Source organism: Hyperolius riggenbachi, chromosome 7, assembly GCF_040937935.1.
Source record: "Hyperolius riggenbachi isolate aHypRig1 chromosome 7, aHypRig1.pri, whole genome shotgun sequence".
NCBI lineage: Eukaryota > Metazoa > Chordata > Amphibia > Anura > Hyperoliidae > Hyperolius > Hyperolius riggenbachi.
Window position 1 is genome coordinate 226,912,994 of NC_090652.1, and position 21,945 is coordinate 226,934,938.

The 21,945-nt window shown below is 41.9% G+C and overlaps 1 protein-coding gene across 1 annotated transcript in view; it reads right to left on the reverse strand.

The window, feature by feature from the left end:
* COL6A3 (collagen type VI alpha 3 chain) overlaps positions 1-21,945 on the reverse strand; it is a 170,998-nt gene that overhangs the window by 38,420 nt on the left and 110,633 nt on the right. The window contains exons 25-36 of the mRNA XM_068245332.1: positions 20,690-20,752; positions 20,546-20,608; positions 19,940-20,002; positions 18,583-18,645; positions 15,817-15,867; positions 15,566-15,601; positions 14,533-14,595; positions 11,301-11,363; positions 11,149-11,181; positions 10,093-10,129; positions 9,966-9,977; positions 7,806-8,299 (exon numbers count right to left, since the gene is read on the reverse strand). Coding sequence (XP_068101433.1) covers positions 7,806-8,299; positions 9,966-9,977; positions 10,093-10,129; positions 11,149-11,181; positions 11,301-11,363; positions 14,533-14,595; positions 15,566-15,601; positions 15,817-15,867; positions 18,583-18,645; positions 19,940-20,002; positions 20,546-20,608; positions 20,690-20,752 — 1,041 coding nt within the window. The remainder of the gene's footprint in view (positions 1-7,805; positions 8,300-9,965; positions 9,978-10,092; positions 10,130-11,148; positions 11,182-11,300; positions 11,364-14,532; positions 14,596-15,565; positions 15,602-15,816; positions 15,868-18,582; positions 18,646-19,939; positions 20,003-20,545; positions 20,609-20,689; positions 20,753-21,945) is intronic.

Here is a 21,945-nt window from a genome sequence, read left to right on the forward strand (position 1 = left end):
GGTAGCATGCATTTTGCCGCCATGCAGTCATAAATGTAATAAAGATAAGAGGTTCCATAAACAGGGACCGGCAACGCTAACCCAGCAGCAGCACACGTGATGGAACAGGAGGAGGCGCAGGAGGAGAAGGCCACGCTTTCAGACACAACAACCCAGGCCTTGCATGAGGACAAGAAGCGTGCGGATAGCATGTTTTTTCCCGCCATGCAGTCATAAATGTAATAAAGATAAGAGGTTCCATAAACAGGGACCGGCAACGCTAACCCAGCAGCAGCACACGTGATGGAACAGGAGGAGGCGCAGGAGGAGAAGGCCACGCTTTCAGACACAACAACCCAGGCCTTGCATGAGGACAAGAAGCGTGCGGATAGCATGCTTTTTACCGCCATGCAGCCATAAATGTAATAAAGATAAGAGGTTCCATAAACAGGGACCGGCAACGCTAACCCAGCAGCAGCACACGTGATGGAACAGGAGGAGGCGCAGAAGGAGAAGGCCACGCTTTCAGACACAACAACCCAGGCCTTGCATGAGGACAAGAAGTGTGCGGATAGCATGCTTTTTACCGCCATGCAGTCATAAATGTAATAAAGATAAGAGGTTCCATAAACAGGGACCGGCAACGCTAACCCAGCAGCAGCACACGTGATGGAATAGGAGGAGGCGCAGGAGGAGAAGGCCACGCTTTCAGACACAACAACCCAGGCCTTGCATGAGGACAAGAAGCGTGCGGATAGCATGCTTTATACCGCCATGCAGTCATAAATGTAATAAAGATAAGAGGTTCCATAAACAGGGACCGGCAACGCTAACCCAGCAGCAGCACACGTGATGGAACAGGAGGAGGCGCAGGAGGAGAAGGCCACGCTTTCAGACACAACAACCCAGGCCTTGCATGAGGACAAGAAGCGTGCGGATAGCATGCTTTTTACCGCCATGCAGTCATAAATGTAATAAAGATAAGAGGTTCCATAAACAGGGACCGGCAACGCTAACCCAGCAGCAGCACACGTGATGGAACAGGAGGAGGCGCAGGAGGAGAAGGCCACGCTTTCAGACACAACAACCCAGGCCTTGCATGAGGACAAGAAGCGTGCGGATAGCATGCTTTTTACCGCCATGCAGTCATAAATGTAATAAAGATTAGAGGTTCCATAAACAGGGACCGGCAACACTAACCCAGCAGCAGCACACGTGATGGAACAGGAGGAGGCGCAGGAGGAGAAGGCCACCCTTTCAGACGCAACAACCCAGGCCTTGCATGAGGACAAGAAGCGTGCGGATAGCATGCTTTTTGCCGCCATGCAGTCATAAATGTAATACAGATAAGAGATTCAATAAACAGGGACCGGAAACGCTAACCCATCACAGATGGTCATTGTTCATGTTACAGAGTGGCAGTAAACACAATGCTATATAGTGTGGCTGAGCGGTGTACTACTGTTCCCAGCAGCGACACAGAGCACAATGCTATACAGTGGTGGGTGAGCGGTGTACTACTGTTCCCAGCAGCGACACAGAGCACAATGCTATACAGTGGTGGGTGAGCGGTGTACTACTGTTCCCAGCAGAGACACAGAGTGGCAGTAAACACAATGCTATATAGTGTGGCTGAGCGGTGTACTACTGTTCCCTGCATCGACACAGAGCACAATGCTATACAGTGGTGGGTGAGCGGTGTACTACTGTTCCCAGCAGAGACACAGAGTGGCAGTAAACACAATGCTATATAGTGTGGCTGAGCGGTGTACTACTGTTCCCAGCAGCGACACAGAGCACAATGCTATACAGTGGTGTGGTGAGCGGTGTACTACTGTTCCCAGCAGAGACACAGAGTGGCAGTAAACACAATGCTATATAGTGTGGCTGAGCGGTGTACTACTGTTCCCAGCAGCGACACAGAACACAATGCTATACAGTGGTGGGTGGGTGAGCGGTGTACTACTATTCCCAGCAGCGACACAGAGCACAATGCTATACAGTGGTGGGTGAGTGGTGTACTACTGTTCCCAGCAGAGACACAGAGTGGCAGTAAACACAATGCTATACAGTGGTGGCTGAGCGGTGTACTACTGTTCCCAGCAGCGACACAGAGCACAATGCTATACAGGGTGAGCGGTGTACTACTGTTCCCAGCAAAGACACAGAGTGGCAGTAAACACAATGCTATATAGTGTGGCTGAGCGGTGTACTACTGTTCCCAGCAGCGACACAGAACACAATGCTATACAGTGGTGGGTGGGTGAGCGGTGTACTACTGTTCCCAGCAGAGACACAGAGTGGCAGTAAACACAATGCTATATAGTGTGGCTGAGCGGTGTACTACTGTTCCCAGCAGCGACACAGAGCACAATGCTATACAGTGGTGGGTGGGTGAGCGGTGTACTACTGTTCCCAGCAGCAACACAGAGCACAATGCTATACAGTGGTGGGTGAGCGGTGTACTACTGTTCCCAGCAGAGACACAGAGTGGCAGTAAACACAATGCTATATAGTGTGGGTGAGCGGTGTACTACTATTCCCAGCAGCGACACAGAGCACAATGCTATACAGGGTGAGCGGTGTACTACTGTTCCCAGCAGACACACAGAGTGGCAGTAAACACAATGCTATACAGTGGAGGCTGAGCGGTGTACTTCTATTCCCAGCAGCGACACAGAGCACAATGCTATACAGGGTGAGCGGTGTACTACTGTTCCCAGCAGACACACAGAGTGGCAGTAAACACAATGCTATATAGTGTGGGTGAGCGGTGTACTACTATTCCCAGCAGCGACACAATGACCGGTGGACCCTGGCTAGCCTGGCTGGAGAGAGAACTACCCTGCCTGCCTACCCAAAGCTAAACCCACAGACAAATGGCGGAGAAATGACGTGGATCGGGTATTTATTTACCTGAACCACGTGACCCGTTCGGCCAATCAGAGCGCGTTCGGGTCCGAATCACGTGACCCATCCGGCCAATCACAGCGCTAGCCGAATGTTCGGGGAACGTTCGGCCCTGCGCTCTTAGTTCGGCCATATGGCCGAACAGTTTGGCCGAACACCATCAAGTGTTCGGCCGAACTCGAACATCACCCGAACAGGGTGATGTTCTGCAGAACCCGAACAGTGGCGAACACTGTTCGCCCAACACTACCCCTGCTGCTTGGGTTGCATCATCTTGCTGTTTAGACTACAAGTGGCAGGCATAAACTGATCTCTTTGCAAAAACTGCAGTCTATAGCAATAACAATCTGTAAAACTGTGCACAATGTCTACAATACTGACAGAGTACTTGAAAGTGGATTTACCGTGTTTCCCCTAAAGTAAGACATCCCCTGAAAATAAGCCCTAGCAGGAATTCCTAGCATGCTTGAAATATAAGACATCCCCCGAATGTAAGCCCTAGCAGCAGCCCACAAGACACCAGCAAGTCACGCTCAATACAAAGCCTGGATACAGGAGAGCAGCAGTATAATGTGAGTTCTACAGTCCTGTATATGTGTCAGGCAATTTATGTTTTTGTTAGAGCCAGCCCTCCTGATCTGTCGTGATAAGCAGCACTTCAATCTCTTCACCTCTTCCCAGGACATACAGCTTATCCTAACACAGCTCTTGGGAGCCTGACAGAGTTCTCTGCCTGCAAGAAATAGACTCTTACCCACATGATCAGCAGAATCAGTTTCTTGTAAGTGAGAGTCAATATCTGCAAACCACAAGCTCTGTGCATGCTGCTTGTGTTTCAGCATGGCATGCAGTATATGCATTTTGTATAGGAAAACTACCAGTGTTTCCCCAAAAATAAGACATTCCCTGAAAGTAAGCCCTAGCACATCTTTTGGAGCAAAAATTAATATAAGACAGGGTCTTATTTTCAGGGAAACACAGTATTTGAAATCAGCTTATCAAGGCAATTTTACACAGATTAAAAAAAGCTCTATCACTGAGTGCCTATACAGTGCTAGGAATACATTAGTGCCTGGAGATTGAAATTCCTAGCTGGCTTTCTTTGAGAAATACAGTTGTCAAAATGTAATTAACTGCAGTAAAATGAGAAAATAATGACGCCAAATACTGAATTACAGTATATTCTCCAAGATCGAAATATGTTCTGCCCTTCTCTAACAAGTCATTGGTCATCTCTGATGGCCTCCAATCAGAAAAAACTATTAATTTAGTTTTGTTCATATATCACCGTAATAACTGTGATGTCTACCTTTACCAGTTCTGTATTATGTACCATTGTCTATATTTTGTGTATGCGTGTATACCATTGTCTGTATTGTTATATACCCCATGTTTGTTTCTTGTTGTGTACACCATCTTGGAATATGTTGGCACTTTATAAATCAATAACAATAATTTAAGTTAAACTTTCAAATTTATAATTCTGAATCTGACTTGTGGCTAAAGTGAGCTAATCAAAGTTCCTGGTAGCATCATTTTGAATGCAAAAGACACTATCTGCATGGAGACTGTTCTCTCCGTGCTTGCATGGGTTTCCTTTGGGCACACCAGTCACCTACTACATCCCCCCACAATTCTGAGAAATTAATGTATCGTCTAAAGAAATTGGCCTTAGCCTATGGTAGGGACATAAGACCATTGCTATGGTGAGGGTTAGATTTTTTCTGAAGTACATTTAGGGCCCGTTTCCACTAACGTGGAAACTGCTGCGATTCCGCAGAGTTTCCCCGCACATGAATCGCACGGGGAAACTGTGCCATAGGGGAGCTTGAGGTAGCGATTCGGCCGGAACCCCCTGCAGAATTCGCTTGGGAGGCTGCGATTCCCATAGCCGTGCATGGCACGGCTCATGGGATTTGCCTGCAATCCCGCCCACCCGCTCAGTGCCGGCGCGCGTCTCACAGATGCACGCCACACAAGTGGAAATGAGCCCTAAGTGGCATAATATGGGCACAATATACATATATAATAACAATATAATTATAAATTGCAGATTCATGTTTCCAGAAACTGTACAAAGATACATTTCTTTTACCCCAAAGGAAAAAAAAAGACTATTTCTCAAACTTAGACTGAAATAATCCCAGGAATCTGATTTCTTGCCACATGCTACAGTACATATCTCATTTAAGAGAGGTTGCATTTTTATCTCAGTGCTGGAAGCTGCACCAAGTAAAGTTGATATGAATGGTAATATTACATTCCAAATAAGACAGTTGGCAGCATATGCAGCTGATTTCACAATTATAGCTCAAAGTGAGCGTTCAATTACAGAAAAACAATGTGAGATTTGGAGTCTGAGACTTAGGGAAAACAGAGTAATATAAATAAACAATTATCAATATGAGAATGTTAAATCATTCAAAACTTGGGATAAACAATCATCAGCAACAATAATGTTACTGAAAGGGTTACAACTAAGATTGTTGTTGGAGGAAAGACCTGCTATACTTCCAAAAAGACCTTCTAAGTTCCAGTTCTTTCCACAAGAACTCCAAGCTTAGAATGTTTCGCAAGACTGTTATCAGGGCTGTTTTAACATGGACAATGACTAAGAGTAAGATACAGTGAGTCCTGGTTATCCGGAACTCAACTAAACAGCAGTCTCAACCAACCAGCATAAATTGCTGGAAGTACTCATAGTGGTGAAGGCCAACTTCTTAAACTGTTTGTGGGCTCTGCTGTGCTTAAAGACTGGGTTCTATGGCTCCACCAACGTTCATATACTTTCAATTACTGTGTTTTAACATTAATACAGAGCTCATGGTATGTACAGTTTATAGAGTGGGGTATTGTATTGTATTAGCTAGGCCTGTTTTCAACATTGAGTCTCAAGCAACCAGAAAACACATTTATGCAGCATCTGCCAATTCCCATCTCTACTGTATTGATACATTAAGACTGTTTGGAAGAAAGGTTTTAAGACCTGAAATGGACCAAAGTTGGGAAATGAAGGTTGAAGGAAAGAACTAAGAACTGAATGATATACTAGGGGGGGAAGTATACCGTATATACTCGAATACGAGTCGACATCATGTATAAGTCGACTCCAATATTTAACCCTCTTAAGCTGGAATTTTTTTATCGACTCAATTGTAAGTCTACCCAGCAAAGTTAAAAGCTGCAATTGTTGTGGCCAGGACTTTCAGACCTGTGTTTTCTTGGCATTTCCTTTCCTCGAAGTATCACTTACCACGGGGTAAATTTCTGCAAATGGGAATGTCACTATTAGTACCAGGGATGCTCATTCGGATCTCGGGTACCCGAATTAATCCGGATATCTGACCTTTTTCTATTGTCCGGGTCGGATCCGGATTCCAGATAGTTCTGCAGATATCCGGATAGCTATCTGCAGATAGTTCCACCACCGATCCGGATACCCGCGGATATCCGAATTACCCGGACTACCCGAATCACAGATTTACAAAGAGAGAGAGAGAGAGAGAGATTTTTAGGCTTTAAAATAATAGTTTTAGATTTTCAGTTCGGGTATCCGAATTCTGTTCGGGTAGAAAAAATGTCAAATTCGGATATCCGAATCGGATCCGGATAACTGGGTACCCGGATCCAGATTCGGGCGGGTAGTAAAAAGTAGTACCCGAGCATCCCTGATTAGTACATACATAACTCAGTGTGCTCAGTGATGCCCATGACTCGTGTATAAGTCGACCCCTATACTTTTATGAAGTGAATCAGATCTAACTTTCTAGACTTATACTTGAGTATATACAGTAGTTAATTTCATGAAGACCCAGTGAATAACATGGATCTATTTAACTGGGTACCCACTGACACAAGACCAAGAGGCAGCAGACCAAGTAAATCATGTCAGAATGATCTGGATAAAGATCTTATAAATTTGGAATGAGGGATTGTGAAAGGTAGCGGCTGACAGAAAAGCATGGAGATGAACTGTAAATGAGGCCAAATCACATGGAAAGGAAACTTGTAAAGCCACACGAGTAAGTAAGGAAGGAAGACTTTTTAAGGATCAGGTACATGGTGAACTTTCTATACAGCACAAATTTCTATACTGTACATTAGAGATGGCCCGAACTGTTCGCCGGCGAATGGTTCCCGGGCGAACTTCCGTGGTTCGTGAGCACGGAGAACCGCAAACTTTTCCGGACGTTCGATTAGCCCCCATAGTGCATCATTAGGGTCAACTTTGACCCTCTACATCACAGTCAGCAGGCACATTGTAGTCAATTAGGCTACACTCCCTCCTGGAGCCCCGCCCCCCTTATAAAAAGCAGGCAGTGTCAGGCTTTTCACTCACTCGTGTGCCTGCAGTAATTAGAGAAGGGAGAGCTGCTTCAGACTCACATAGGGAAAGCTTAAGTTAGGCTCTTGTAGGCTTGTTAGCTTGCTGCTTGCTGATTCTTATTGCTAAAAAAGCACCCCTCAACAGTTTTTTTGAGAGCTAATTTTGTTCTTGTGATCTATTTTTTTTTGTGTGTGTGTGGCCCACTTGCATTATATACAGCCCTGTCAGTCCAAAAGGCAGGCGGCAGCATCAGACCCTCATTACTGTTAGCATTGTTTCATGGGATTACAGTGATGAGGTCATACTGGCACATAACTTATAGAAGGTCACCTCTTCAGACAAGATTTTCAGTGGTGGTGCTGGACAGTAATGTCAAATCACACTCACGCCTGCAGCAACATCCACCCAACCTTCTGAATTGTGATGGGAGGAATACTCATTTAGAAATTTTAAAATGAGCCTAGTCATAGGAGAGGCAGGAATGTGCATGGAGGATTTTCAAGGAGCTCAACATTCCTGTTTAACCAGCAGAAGTTTACATTTCTTATGTCAAAGTAACTGTTTTCAACCACGTTTCTCATGCTCTCACCTTCAATGCATTGGACAAGGGCCTGTCTTCTCTGGTAGTAAGGAACACGGAAGAAACACCAGCATCGTACAGCTTGAGTACAGCCTCATTGAGTTGAACTGATGCTCTTGATGGAGCATTACTGAAGAAAACAGCAACCTTTCTTGTCAGGAAACCTCCACGTGATCTCTTGAATGTGTTACGTGCTACAAAAGACATGACACCTTCCAGACTTCTCTGCTTATTAGACTGCACCAGTTGCAATTTTTGAATCTCAGAGACTAGATTTTTTTTCTTGAGGCCTTCAGAAAAGCGAATCTCTGTGGTGACATCACTGTTGTAGGTAAGTAATGCAACCCGGGCTCCTCTAGGACAGTTGCTCTCAGAGACCGTGAGCTGGTTGATCACTCTCAGAGCTGCATCTTTCATGTTGTTAAACTGGTTGCGATTCACATCCGTAGAGGTGTCAAGAGCAAACACAAGGTCAGTGGGAAACACCGGACACTCTTTTGGACCTGTTCAATGCAGAATTTTACATAATTCTTTTAGTTAAAGTATCCAATATGTCATCATTAATTTACAATTAATAATTTGCTTCTTTTATACCTCTATCCGCTTTATAGCTTATACTAGATAGCTACAATAAAAGAACTAGAAAAAAGAACGAAAAGAACATCATGAAATGTCATCGGATTTGGTAATGGACATAGATTTTCTTAGGTTCAAATCAGTTTATCTGAAAACCTTCCCCTGATGGGTCAGAACTCCTCAAATGGTTGACTGATACCTCTATAGGCAGAATAATGGGTAGGTTAAATGCAAGGCTGTGAACTCCAAAGCAGTGAACAGGTCCCATCTGGAAGATATTGCTTATAACGCTAAGTAGTGATGAGCCAAAAATGAGCAGAAAATCTCCCTGATTTAGAAAGTGGAAGCAGCCTAGCAAATGAAAACCACTACCTGCAAATAAATTAGTGGGCAGCTGTTTGATTAACACAGCTGTTGGCTAATGGGCTGCTAGCAGATTTCATTTGCTAATACATCCTCTACTTCCTAGATCAGTAGAGATTTTCCTGCTAGAAGAATCTCTGCTTAACAATAATAATCATCATCAACAGAGAGAAAGCCCATTATGGATTGTGTACACCTGTGCTGCAACACAAAGGGTAGAAGACATTTTTTTGTCATCTTCCAACGCAGATGGTAAGACTCAGATAAAGGTATCTAAAATTGTTTACTGGTGTAATTTTTAATAACAGAACAAAAAAAGATAAGACATTTTCAGGTTTCCATTGAGAAGATACTTTCAAGTATTGAGTCACTACCACAGACAACAATAAAAACATGAATGAGATTCTGCCCTGTCTTAGTCATATCAAACACTATAAACTTTTTCACTACAGTTCTTGGGACTCACAGAAAGGAATACAATAGAACAGTTTTCAGGAAATCCAGTGCCTTTAAATTACACCTGAACTGAGAGGGGGATATGGAGGACATCATATTTATTTTCTTTTTAAAGCAATCAGCATTAAAGGGAAGGTCCAAGCAAAATAAAAAAAATAGTTTCACTTACCTGGGGCTTCTACCAGCCCCATGCAGCCATCCTGTGCCCTCGTAGTCACTAACTGCTGCTCCAGTCCCCCGCTGGCAGCATGCCGACCTTGGAGGTCGGCGGGCCGCATTGCGTACATTTTTACGCATTCCCGCTAGTGCAGGAACATTAACACATGCATTTTTACGCGTTACTGGTTCAATGCAAACATTTTTACACATTGAACCAGTAATGCGTAAACTGTATGTGTTAATGTTCCTGCACTGGCGGGAATGCGTAAAAATGTACACAATGCGCCCCGCCGACCTCCAAGGTCGGCATGCTGCCAGCGGGGGACTGGAGCAGCAGTGAGTGACTACGAGGGCACAGGATGGCTGCATGGGGCTGGAAGAAGCCCCAGGTTAATGAAACTCATTTTTTTATTTTGCTTGAACCTACCCTTTAATGCCGGTACACTGGTACTGTTTAAAATGAAATAAATATGGCTGCTTCCATATCTCTTTCTCAGTTTAGGTGTCCTTTAAGCTCCAAATTTGTAAGCAGCAAATGATTTTGCCAAATATGGGTGTCCTAGTTGGCCTAACATCTTTTTAAGCATAAGCAAAGAATGGAAAGTTTACACTCACCATAGCAGCAAGCTGTTGGTCACAGAAGAATAATGTCCACAATGGGAAAGAAAAAAGGAAATATTTAGCTATTTCACAGAAATACTTTACTACACTGTGTGCATCTTAGAAAGTGAGCAATACTTACGGCAGGTGTTTTTGATAGTCTTCACAAGAGCACATTGCTATAAAGATTAAAAAAAAGTACATTAGAAAGTTTAATACTTTTATATATACTGTAAGTTTGGCTACTAAAGCTACATGCATACTTTATATTTTCCTCAGCCAAAATAATTGTTCCTGATCATTTCAGCCAAAAAAATATAAATAGTGTACAGGAGTTCCCCAATGTCACTGACTCCCCCTGCAGTGAGAAAGTGATTGGATTAATGTCCTGCAGTTCTTTTCCCTCCAGGGGTAACTTCAAAGGAATGAAGTATGGGGCCTTTTGCTTGTCCTACCCCCTCCCCTCTCCACTCAACAGTACGTGTTGTTCCGCCAGAAGCCAAAGAGTATGCCAGACACATGTACAGACAGCAGGGGTAAAGAGGCGCCCAGATAGAATAAAATTAGGTAAAAAAAACAATAAAATGTAAATAAATGAGTTGGCTTACCTCATTATAATGACAGTCATATGCGACAAAGGTTTATTATTCAGAGGCAATGCATTTCATGGGTGAAAGCCCGCTTCCTCAGGCTAATAAAACACGCCTAAGTAGTAGTAGCCAATAGTTTCGAGTGCCTCGATCCTATTGGCTACTGCTACTTTTTGCCCACCTGTTGAGAGTGGAGGGGCTACCTCTGATTATGCATGGTTGACGATCATTGCGATACTCAGTTGATTTTCTGAGATATTTCAAGAGAGCGACTACATCCATGTCTGCTGGGACACCCCGAGTGGAGTCGGGTTTATTGTCTCCACCTGCCTCAAGTTGTTGATTTCCCCCATTGCAACCAACCTTTGTGAGTAATTTTTATTTATTCTCAGTACCATATTTGAGCTACAGACGTGCTACACTATCTGGGCTCCTGTTGTCTCTGTGTCATTTTTTCACTCTAAAGTGTTTGGACACCCAACTCCCCCATCATGACTGTACAGAAATCATTCCAAATCTGCTGCCCAAACTGATCTGTAAACATCAATGTGGGCATCACCAACTGAAGCTGTGTATGTAGATTGACTTGTTCATAGCCCAATGCTTACATCTCTGGAGCCGCCTCTTTCTCCCTTCAGGCCCTGAAAGACAAACATTAATGTTTAGTCAATGTAAGATCATATCTCCTTTAAAATAAAAATAAATACAATATAGTGAAGATGGATTAATTTCAATCCTGTAACAGAATAATGGAACTTACTACTGGTCCTGGGTATCCTGCATCACCAGGAGGTCCGACTATACCAGGATCACCTGCATTGCCCTGAACAAAACACACCACATAGAATACGTCAGCATTTAGTGTAAACAGTGTGCTCTGAGGTTATGCATGCATCCTTTTGGAAGAGAGAGTAGACATCTATTTGAAATAATGGCCATGTCACATTGTCACCAATAATCGCCAGCCTGCAAACCCCCTCATGTATGGGTGTATAAAGGGAAAGTGGCATGGCCAGTAGGGGGGAGGCAATAAAGTCTGACCAGCACAGCACACTTTGAGTAGGCCGTGTTCAGATGCAACGTGATGCACGGGTTACAAATGTTGTCATTTGGCTTTAACTAAAATACAGGAGGCTGAGCAAAAGCATAGTTCAGCTTCCTGTGTAAAACAGCCCTTATTATATACTGGAGATGCTGGATATTTCAGGAGAAGTCCTAACTAAATCAAGCCTGCTAACTGGGAGTGACTGATGTTATAATAGCATAGTTTTATAATATCATACACAATGGGGTAGTTTTACATTGGGTCCACCCCCACAAGCACTCTATACATAACAATTGATATGGAACACCAAAATCTGCCAAGGACAACCACAGTGTCAGTGTTGCAAGAAGTGGATGGGAAACAGTTTGTTATAGCCATTCAAAGCATCTATAGTAGTGAACATTACCAGCACAGGACCAATGAAGAGTTAATACTGTGGATGAGGGTGGGCCCCTCTGGTCCAAGGACCCTGGGGTGGTTGCAACCTCTGCACCTCCTATTCCTATGCCACTGATCATACATAGCCATTCTGAAAAACACAGGTCCCCTTGCATCTATTGTACCCTACTGATATTCCTGTCCAACTTTTATTTCATAATCATATTTTGTAATATATCTCTGCTGATCTTTAGGGTGCAATCCCTTTTCTCTCCCTCTGGTCTCCTGAACTACGAGCTTCATTAAGAGCTGACTAGGATGTAATGGAGTCCTATGAGGATTTCACCTACAAAACCTGTGAGCATAATGTATTTTTTTACATCTGGTTCTGACCAAGGATTGGCTGGATTGAGAACAATTTTACGTGAAAAGTGTAGTCCTGTTTGAAAAAAATTAAATAAAACTTGTCATCGAGCTCAGCCTCTCATGATTTCATTTGCTTGGATCAAGAGGCGAACAAAGGAAAAGTCTTGTGGTCAGTTTTAGCTCACAGGAGAAAACATTACTTTCTAAACCCACAAAAGCAGCCAGACAAATTCTCTCCATCACAGAATTACCACATTATCCTTTAGTAATTATAAGTATGCATTTAGTGAGTTAGAAACCTATACAGTGCTTTCTTAGTCCTCTTTCACACAGTAAAGACTGCTATCTTGCCTAGGGCCCCATTTCATCTTAATCCTCTTCTGGTTCAGACACTGATCTGTCGACTATGACTTCCAGCTACAATTTACTGCAGCTGAATGGCTGCGTTTGTAACTCCACTTGTGTCCGCATTTGACACATGGAGCCATATGCAATTCACTTTTTCTAGATTCTAATTTTCCTAGATAAAATTTGCACACCATGATCTGAAATGCATTGGAAACCACCAGTTATTTCACCAACTTGGGGGTACTTTTTCAATTGTACAATGCTGAAAATTATTTTAAAGAGAGGATGAAAATTATCTCCTAGGAGATAACTCAAGAAAAATGTAAATTGCATATGGGCCATGATGCGGTTACCTGGCAACCCAAAAAAATGCATCCTGCCATGTCTGAATGGAGCCATGCTTAGATGTGATTCACATGTGGACAGTACCACAACACAAGACCACCTGTAGTGCTGTCTGTATTAATGCTGACCCTGCATTTTTACACTGAATGAGGCAGCACACAAAATGCATACTGCAGCACAAGATTTATCTTTAATGCAGTGTCTGATATTTCTGCACCATTCACACTGTGGGTACACCTTGAGGACAGTAATGCAGTCATTTCTGTTTATTATGACACTGCCTATTCTCGCTGCCTTCTCTCCACCCTCAGCTGTCAATCAAATTGGTGGCTGTGGGTCCAGCAGATAAAAGCCTTTCATGCCTGCCTAAAAGAGAATTGTGGTTTCATGGTCCTTTGCAATCCTGTATACCCAAGTATGGGGCTACAATACTTAAAATTTTATCCAGGGTCACATAAACTGAAGTATGTTTATAGTATAACTTCACTGTAAATGCAACAAGAATAATTTGATCTTGTGGGATACCATCTATAATCTCAAATACAAGTATTAACTTGAGAAAACAGGTAAAATTGGTTGACTAGACTGTAAACATTTGGGAATGTTTACAGCTCCTAATGGTTCTACCCTCTATTACAAAGCTGCTAATATGGCCTTCCCTGAGACTACAGTTCTAGTTCCCTTCACTGCCCCTCCTCCCCAGCCAATCTGGTTACGCTACTACTTGGGTTGTCTCCCCCAACATTGCCACCATCACTCTGGTCCCTCAGCCATTCTGCCCACAACTGTTCTTACCACATACAAAATGCACATATGCAATGTACTGTGAGTATAGTTTGGTGTAATATTGTTCCATTCCTTGTTCTAGTTATGAGGCCTCCAATCTTCTCTTCATCTTCATTGAGGATATTATGTCTCATACAATGCTCTGATGATGGTCATTCAACAACGCTGAATGATGGTCAGCACCATAAGGTACTAGCTGAGGATAAGGAAAGGAAATTCTACCTTGGACCCTTAGCACATTCCATACACGTACTCTGAATGTGGAGGGAAGCAAGTGGATTGACTCAAAATTAAAAGAGATTTTGCCATTTTGGAGCCAATATACAGTACATTGGTTGAAATTTGCAGTATAAGCTTTACATGCATTTTTTTTCATTAAGCTCACCCCAAACCCCTTCCTAATATATAATTAAATCTTATCTCCTGCATATGAAGGTCATATCTCCTAAATTGGATTATCAGTTTCTAAAATACTTTTATTGCTCCCCCTAACCTTAATCATTACTTCTGTTTGTTTTTGAGCTGAGCATAGAAGATTTGACACCTCTGTTGTTTAAAATTCAGTCTTAAAATAAAATTCCTAGATTGAAAATAAAAATACGAGACTCCGTTCTGTATTTTATTTACCATTAATAAAACACATACAATTAATCATCTCATACATTTATTTTCCCTTCATACTTTCTTTTTGTTCTTTCGCCAAAAATGCAGCTTAAACACTTACCCTACGACCTCTGCCTCCTTTAGGGCCAAGGTCACCAGGAGATCCTTTATCACCAGTTTCTCCCTAATAAAAAGGAAGATAAGTCAGATTTTGCCTGTAATCCACTTCAGAGTTGCATCATCAATTATAAAATTTCCTTTGATGTACAATAAACTTTTCACACTTGAATACATTTAATAAATTCAGATTTCAGAAACAAGAGATTCTTCTTTAGTCTGAATGCATTTTCCTTTTTAAAGTATACTGCAGTTGTTTTGCTTTTTTGTTACAAATAAAGAAAGGGATGAAAGGAAAAAAAAACACACTGCATTTGTCTACATATGCAGACTTTTTGTTTAACTGACATGAAGACAGATAGACCCCAAAATTGCTTTGCATAACTGTGTTCCACTGAACAAACACTTTTCTTTATTTTAAGCTGCTTAGGCATCATGCCACCATACAAATGCTAGATTCTAGGCAGAGGCAGCCCCGACTTGGTCACTTGGGTGACAATTTGGGTGCTGTACAGATTGCTAACCTGAACGCTAGTGTTGCATTCTGTTACTATGGAATGGAGGGATGTCCGTGTGGTGCAAGACAGAGTGGGTATAGTTAAATATATTATGTTGTTATTATTATTAATATTATTAATTCATAAATAGAGTGATGATAGAGTTCACTAAACCATTCATGTTACGATGTGTCCCTCAAAGGAGCACACAGTCTAAAGTTTGAACCATAATTCTAATTAGTCTTATATCCTGTGACCATAACCTGTCATTTACTAAAAGATGAATTATCAGAAAATAGTCACCCCTCATGTACATCACAAAACACTGGGGGTTATGATATTCCAGTCAATGTACACTCTAAGAGAGCGGAAGGATCAACTGTAGGATCAATAACTACCAAAGAAAATCGCTCTCTCACTTGGGACCTCCATTAGTAAAGTGAATTTTAATTATTTATTTCACTTGCAGTACTTCTACAAAGCTACAAAATCAGCTAAAAGATAAATATAAAACATCAAACTTTATGGGCTTTAGCTTACCTTTGGTCCTGGATATCCAGGGAATCCAGTTTCTCCCTAGGTCAAAACAAAAGAGACCATGAGAAAAATATTCACTCTTTCTGGAGCATAGGTCAGAAGTGTAAGAAGATTTTAGATTTAATTTTGTCATCATTCCAAAGTACTGAATTCTTGCACTGGAAAAAGGTCACCTGTTTTGTTTTAATATTCAGATATTTTTTTTTTTTCCAGAAGGTGCAGCCCTTCTGGAAGATATCATACGTTCCACTTACTTTCCTGCCTTTAAGTCCAGGTTTTCCAACTCCATCACGACCATCATCTCCCTGTTAGAAAAACAATGTAATTGCTTTACTAGTTTACAGATCTGTATAGTCAGGGCAAATCTAGCAACACACTCAGACTTTATTGATTTATTATGCATTGTGCTTTTTATATATCATATATTCTAAATGCAGCTTCCAGGTCTTGCTCTAGTATAAGGCATGTCTTAGTTTTTCTAGCTTTTTGGTAGTGAAAAAGCTGTTCTGGAGAAGACTACATGCAAAGTCCATAAACTGTTTTAGTGTTTCAACAAACAGATTCCACTTCTGATGGAAGCAGTTCACCAGGATGACACATTGGGCTTGATTCACAAAAGAGTGCTAACTGTTAGCACGGCTGTTTTCGCGCGAATTTTCGCATTGCGCGCGAGTGTGAATTTTTGTGCGAAACGATAACGTTTTCGTGCGCAAACGCGAATTTTCACGCAAAACCGATATCGATTTCGCGGTAAAATTCGCGTTTGCGCGCGAAAACGTTATCGTTTCGCGTGAAAATTCGCGATCGCGCGCAATGCGAAAATTCGCGCGAAAACGGCCGTGCTAACAGTTACCACTCTTTTGTTAATCAAGCCCATTATGTCAGCACCTGATGCCTAAGTCTGCAAATATTTCCATGCTGATAGGTGGGGAATGAAATGTATTGAGGATAAAAGGTTAGGGGAGATTAAGGAGGAGATAAAGGAGATTAAGGGTCTCAGATGGGATTGGTATGCTTAGGCTAGGAACGTATCAGTTGAGTGTTGGCTCAATGATAAAATAGGAGACAGTTTAGGCACAGGGTGGAGGTTAATCTTAGCCATATATGACAGAGGTTAGGGTTTGTGGAATTAAGTTATCCATTTCCTTTAATGTAAAATGTACCATCTGTATGGTTTGTGTCATAAGGATGGGAAAAGGTAAGGCCATGTTTTATGGGTTTTACTTAATGTGGTCTGAAACTCAGCATTTCTTCTTTGCTCTAAAAGATTATTTACAGCTTTAAACATACTACCACAAACAAAAATTGAAGCAGAACAGCATTCAAACAGTTAAACACAGCACTTCATCCTGCAGTAGAGAGCTCCTTCAGCTTATAATCTGCATGTAAAGAGGTGATAACGTTATCTTTTGTTTACATCCCTCTGTTGTTACAATTAGTTACAGCCAGCCACGGAACTGAAATGGAAATGCACTGAGCTGACAATCAGAGACAGATTAACATTTTTCACTAGATAGCTGCTGTATTTATACTGTATGTTAACATCTATGGCTATCATTCATAAACTTGCTGGCGGTAAGGAGAACCCGTGCGGGAGAATACCGCCGTCGGTAGTTTAGCCTTCTGGGTGGTCATTCCTAAAAATTGTGCCTGGTGCGATAGCAGTGCGGAGGTTTTCTGGAGAATGGTGTCGGTAGGCGGGCGGTAGGCATGCGGAAACAGAAAAGCTGCCTGATTCCTTCTGTGCGCTGATCTCTCTTCTGCTGCTTGGGAGGTCCGTCCCATTCACTTACAAGGACTCCGCAAGCTTCCCGCTACATCTAGGGGATCGGTAATCCCCGTCCGCATACCGCTATGCGGTAATGTTTATGAATGGACACTTTGCTACCTTTTCTGGATAACTGCGTATCAACACCGCACAAGGCAGTAAGTTGTCACTCTGCACGGGAATGTCAGCTCCGCATGCGGAAAGAGCCTTTATGAATGGACATTTTGCAATGTGGTCGGTAAAGTCAGCGGTATTAAGCATTTCCGCATGCGGGAATGCTTTATGAATGATAGCCTATGAATAAAATGCAATGGCAGCTTTCAGAGCAGTATTTTGGGACCTTGTCATTTGCAAACAGGCAATATTATTTGTGCACAAAAGCAAATATGGTAACTGAATGGGTAATAAAAAGTAGGAAAAAACATTTTTATTGAATGTTATGTCAGAGTTTTATTCCACTTTAAGGAATCGCCAGTACAGTGTAATCGTAAAAGCTTTACCTGTTTGCATTTTAGAAAATCCAATGAAATGCTCATGTGCATATATTAAGGAAACATTCAAACATCAGAGTAATCCATTCCAATAGCAAAATCACTAATTGAAATCTGCCTCAGACACGGTTTCCTAGCAACTGCTGTCTGCTGCAGAGATTCAGGAGTATTAAATGCTCAAAATAGTTTCAATTTTGCTTTTAGGGGAAAAAAAATAAAGGTTGTGTGTATCAGCCTGCAAGATCTATACAGTTTTGGTTTACATCATTTTCATTATATCCTGTTTGAAAGTTAACGTTGATGAGACGATGTGCGCATAAAGCAAGATGTAGGGCAACTGGCAATTACCAACGGGCCTCATAGGGCCTATTTTATAGCAATATTTGTGCCCCATGTATCTGAAACCCTTTATTGAAGTCTTAAAACCAAGTTAATGAAGTGGTTGTCATCTACAGCTACTCATTTTAACCTCCAATCAAGGATCTTGCTTTTGTCCTCAGCTTTTGACATTTCCACTACCAATGGACCCACTTGTGTAAAACATTTTAGGTTACCCATTCTGTATGTTGTCTGTTCTTTTTACAATGGCCTATTTACCTGTTGTTAGAAACTCCATCCTCCCCTCTACTCTTCAAATGATAACCAGCCTGGACCCTTTTACCCTTATGGATTACTATTTCACATTTATGTCCCCCCCCCCCCCCCCCCACTACTGTTTTGTTAGCTCAAATGAGTAAAGATAAACAATAAAGTCCACTTACTGTCTCACCACGTGGTCCAACAGGCCCATCTGATCCTTTAGGTCCAATATCTCCAGGTTCACCCTTAAAAATGAAATAGGATGCAAATAAGGAACTACAGATCTAAATAATTTTAACTTGATTTCCCCCTCCTTATATGAATGATTAATAATAGCTTAAACTTGTGATGAGGATTTGCCCCCACCCATTAGTACAATGTACGAAAAAACCTCAAATCAGGGATATTTGCATTATAATGTCCTATGTTAAAATAATGAGAAAACTAGATTTAAAAGGGTTCTATACATTTATTGGCATGATAGAATGTTTTATGTTACTATCCTAGTTGTATTTATTTTAGATGAAGTTGTAAGATCATATGCTTGCAAGGGCAGGGACCTCCTCCGAGTGTTTCTGACTCTGATGTAATTTATCATATGAACATGTTTCAAACCACACAACAATAATGTATGTATTTGTATTGCTGGATGTCCTAATAGTATACCTATACACGTTTCTCGCTATTTGTTTTGTACTATGTACAGCACTACGGAAGTAATTAACGTTTTCTCTAATTATCTCACTGAAGAAGATTGTTGGTAGCCCCTCCTCACCCAGCTTGTCTCTATTGAAAGTGCCTGCTACGATATAAGGCTATATACAACAATTATGTTATATAAGAGTCTGAAATTTTCTATTAGTGATGAATGAATATGGCCATTTTTGTGTCATCATAATTTGTGCACATTCTGGCACAAATAAGAATATAAGTGAAAATAAATGGACAGGAGAAAACTCATTTTCACCAAATGAATTAAAGTCTATGGGCATGAAAAAAAATAAAACACCTTTTCACACAGGTGAGAATATGTGCAAAAATGTATGGGCAGACATGAGTAAAAACATCAAATGCATTGAAGTCAATGGGAACGAGAAAACACTATTGAAAAATGTTCTTATTTTTGCAACAACAAAAAAAGGTGTATCTTGCAAAAATGTTATTATATTTTCGTGAAAATTTTGAGTCAGGTGAAAATGACTGGCAAAAATTGGAACTCATCCTTAGTTTCTATGCATAATTTTGTAAATATTACCCACTCTACTCGCAGGAGGTTTGACTGGTAGATTTGGTACTGAGTTTAGTTAATTACCAATTACTAAACAAATAAAACTTAAGCAAATATGAATCTATAGTAAAACAAATAAAGGTGGTTATGCTTTTTGAATTACTTGATGATGGAAAATGAATCATTAGAGATTACATTGAGTACTTTTACTGCTTTTTTTTTATCTTCACACTGAGGAGAGAGTGTGTGGGAGTGTGGAGAATGAGAAATGTCTGGGGCTGATGTGAGAAGGAGTCCAGCTGGAGACAAACCTTGCGCCCAAGCTGTCCAGGCCGACCACGATCACCAACCGGTCCGGGAGTGCCTCCTGGCCCCTATAGGAATACAAAACAAAACAGTCAGTCCACTGTCACACTGGTCATTGTCCATGCTCTATAACCATACTACCTGAACTGACTATAGCTTGTGTTTGGTAAATACATCCCGTATGTCTTCTTTATTGCTTATGGTACTTAATAATAAGACAGCAATAGCAAACAGACCACCACCAATAAGTCTCTGTTGAATTACTTTTGTATCATCAGCCATTACTGGTATATTAGTCCAGACTTCACAAAACCTTTTTGCATCGACACATTAGACCAAGCTGATGGAATTCAGGTCATTTGAGCATCATTATTGGCACTGTGTTCTCTTGTGTAGTGACATTGGCAATCAGAATAAGGACACCCTAAGCAGAAGAGCACGTGTTTGTGCTTCACACCAACTTAGAGTACAGTGGTAACTCTCTTTATCACTGCTGTAACATAGTGAATGCAAGTTGTTCATAGCTTTGGTTATTCTAGCTCACTGTTCACTGATAACATCTACTTTTGGTCTACTTTTCCTAGAGTTTGGATATGGTTATCGTATCTTACCCTTGGTCCTGGAACGCCTTGTTCTCCTCTTGTGCCTGGTGAGCCTTGTGGCCCTGGTGGACCCTGAATAAGAGACACATCATCCAGCATGAAGGTATGATAACAATGCATGGACCTCATTTTATTTTCATCCTAGATACTTGCCTGAGGGCCCCTCAGTCCTTGCTCTCCCACCCCACCAGGAACTCCAGCACCTCCTCTGTTACCCTAAAGAATAAAGTTAACAATTTAAATGAATGCACTTTGCTTTAATTACAGGCATGCAAAAACTGGTGGTTTCTGAGTGAACAACCACATGATCTAATAATGTTCCATTCTAGGCTTCAAAATATAATTAGCAATTGATGTAGACACAGAGAAGTATACTGTATATATCTCTATTAATAATGCAGTCATTACATTTTGTGAACCACATTGCTTAAAATGTCAATCACAATAAAAATATATAAATCTGCTTCTGCGCTTTCAAGTAAAAGGACATAACCTACCCATAAATAATGGCTGCACAAACCATTAAGTATTTACGGAAAGCTATCTTTCCATATCAGTTTACACACAGCTGTCCATAGACTGACAAAACAATTCCATTTTAGTCTTTTGCAGGCAACGGTAACCATATGTACTTTCCACAATTTACACTTTGCATCCATACAGTTGGCTTTGTACTTCCCTGCACAGAGTAGGAATTAAAAGTTCCAACTTTCTAGTACTGTGTTTAAAGTGTACCATAGAGGAGAAGCCTCTCAGGTTCCAAACTACCTGGGGCTTTCTTAAGCCCCCTTGAGGACGCTGAGTCCCTTGCTGTCTCCCCGGAGGCTCCTGTCACCCGCAATAGTGTGTAAAAGCCGGCCAAGTGCTCTACATCGCGCATGCGTGGCCTGGCCAGACGCGCTCCCTCGTTGTGCTCCCATGGCTGAGAGCGTTCTGTGCTTGCACAGTATTACTACGCAGGTGCAGAACACTCCCAGGGATGGGAGCGCAACAGGGGAGCGCGCCTGGCCAAGCCACGCATCAGTAACTTAGCGCCACTCGGCCAGGGTTACGAACACTATTGCGGGTGACAGGAGCCACCTGGGAAGACGGCGAGGGACAAGCAGCCTCAAGGGGGCTTAAGGAAGCTCCAGGTAAGTATGGTACTTGAGACGCTTCTCGCATTCGCGACAAAGCGCGACTCAGCCAGGCTTTCGGCCACTATTGCGGGTGACACAAGCCACCGGGGAGATGGCGAGGGACACGCGGCCTCAAGGGGGCTTAGGGAAGTCTCAGTTAAGTATGGAACCTTAGGTTTTCTTTAAAGGGAATCTTAAGTGACATGTGACATTATGAAATAGACATATGTAAGTACAGTGCATAGCACACAAATAAATGTGCTGGCTTTCTTAAGAGTTAATATTCAGCTT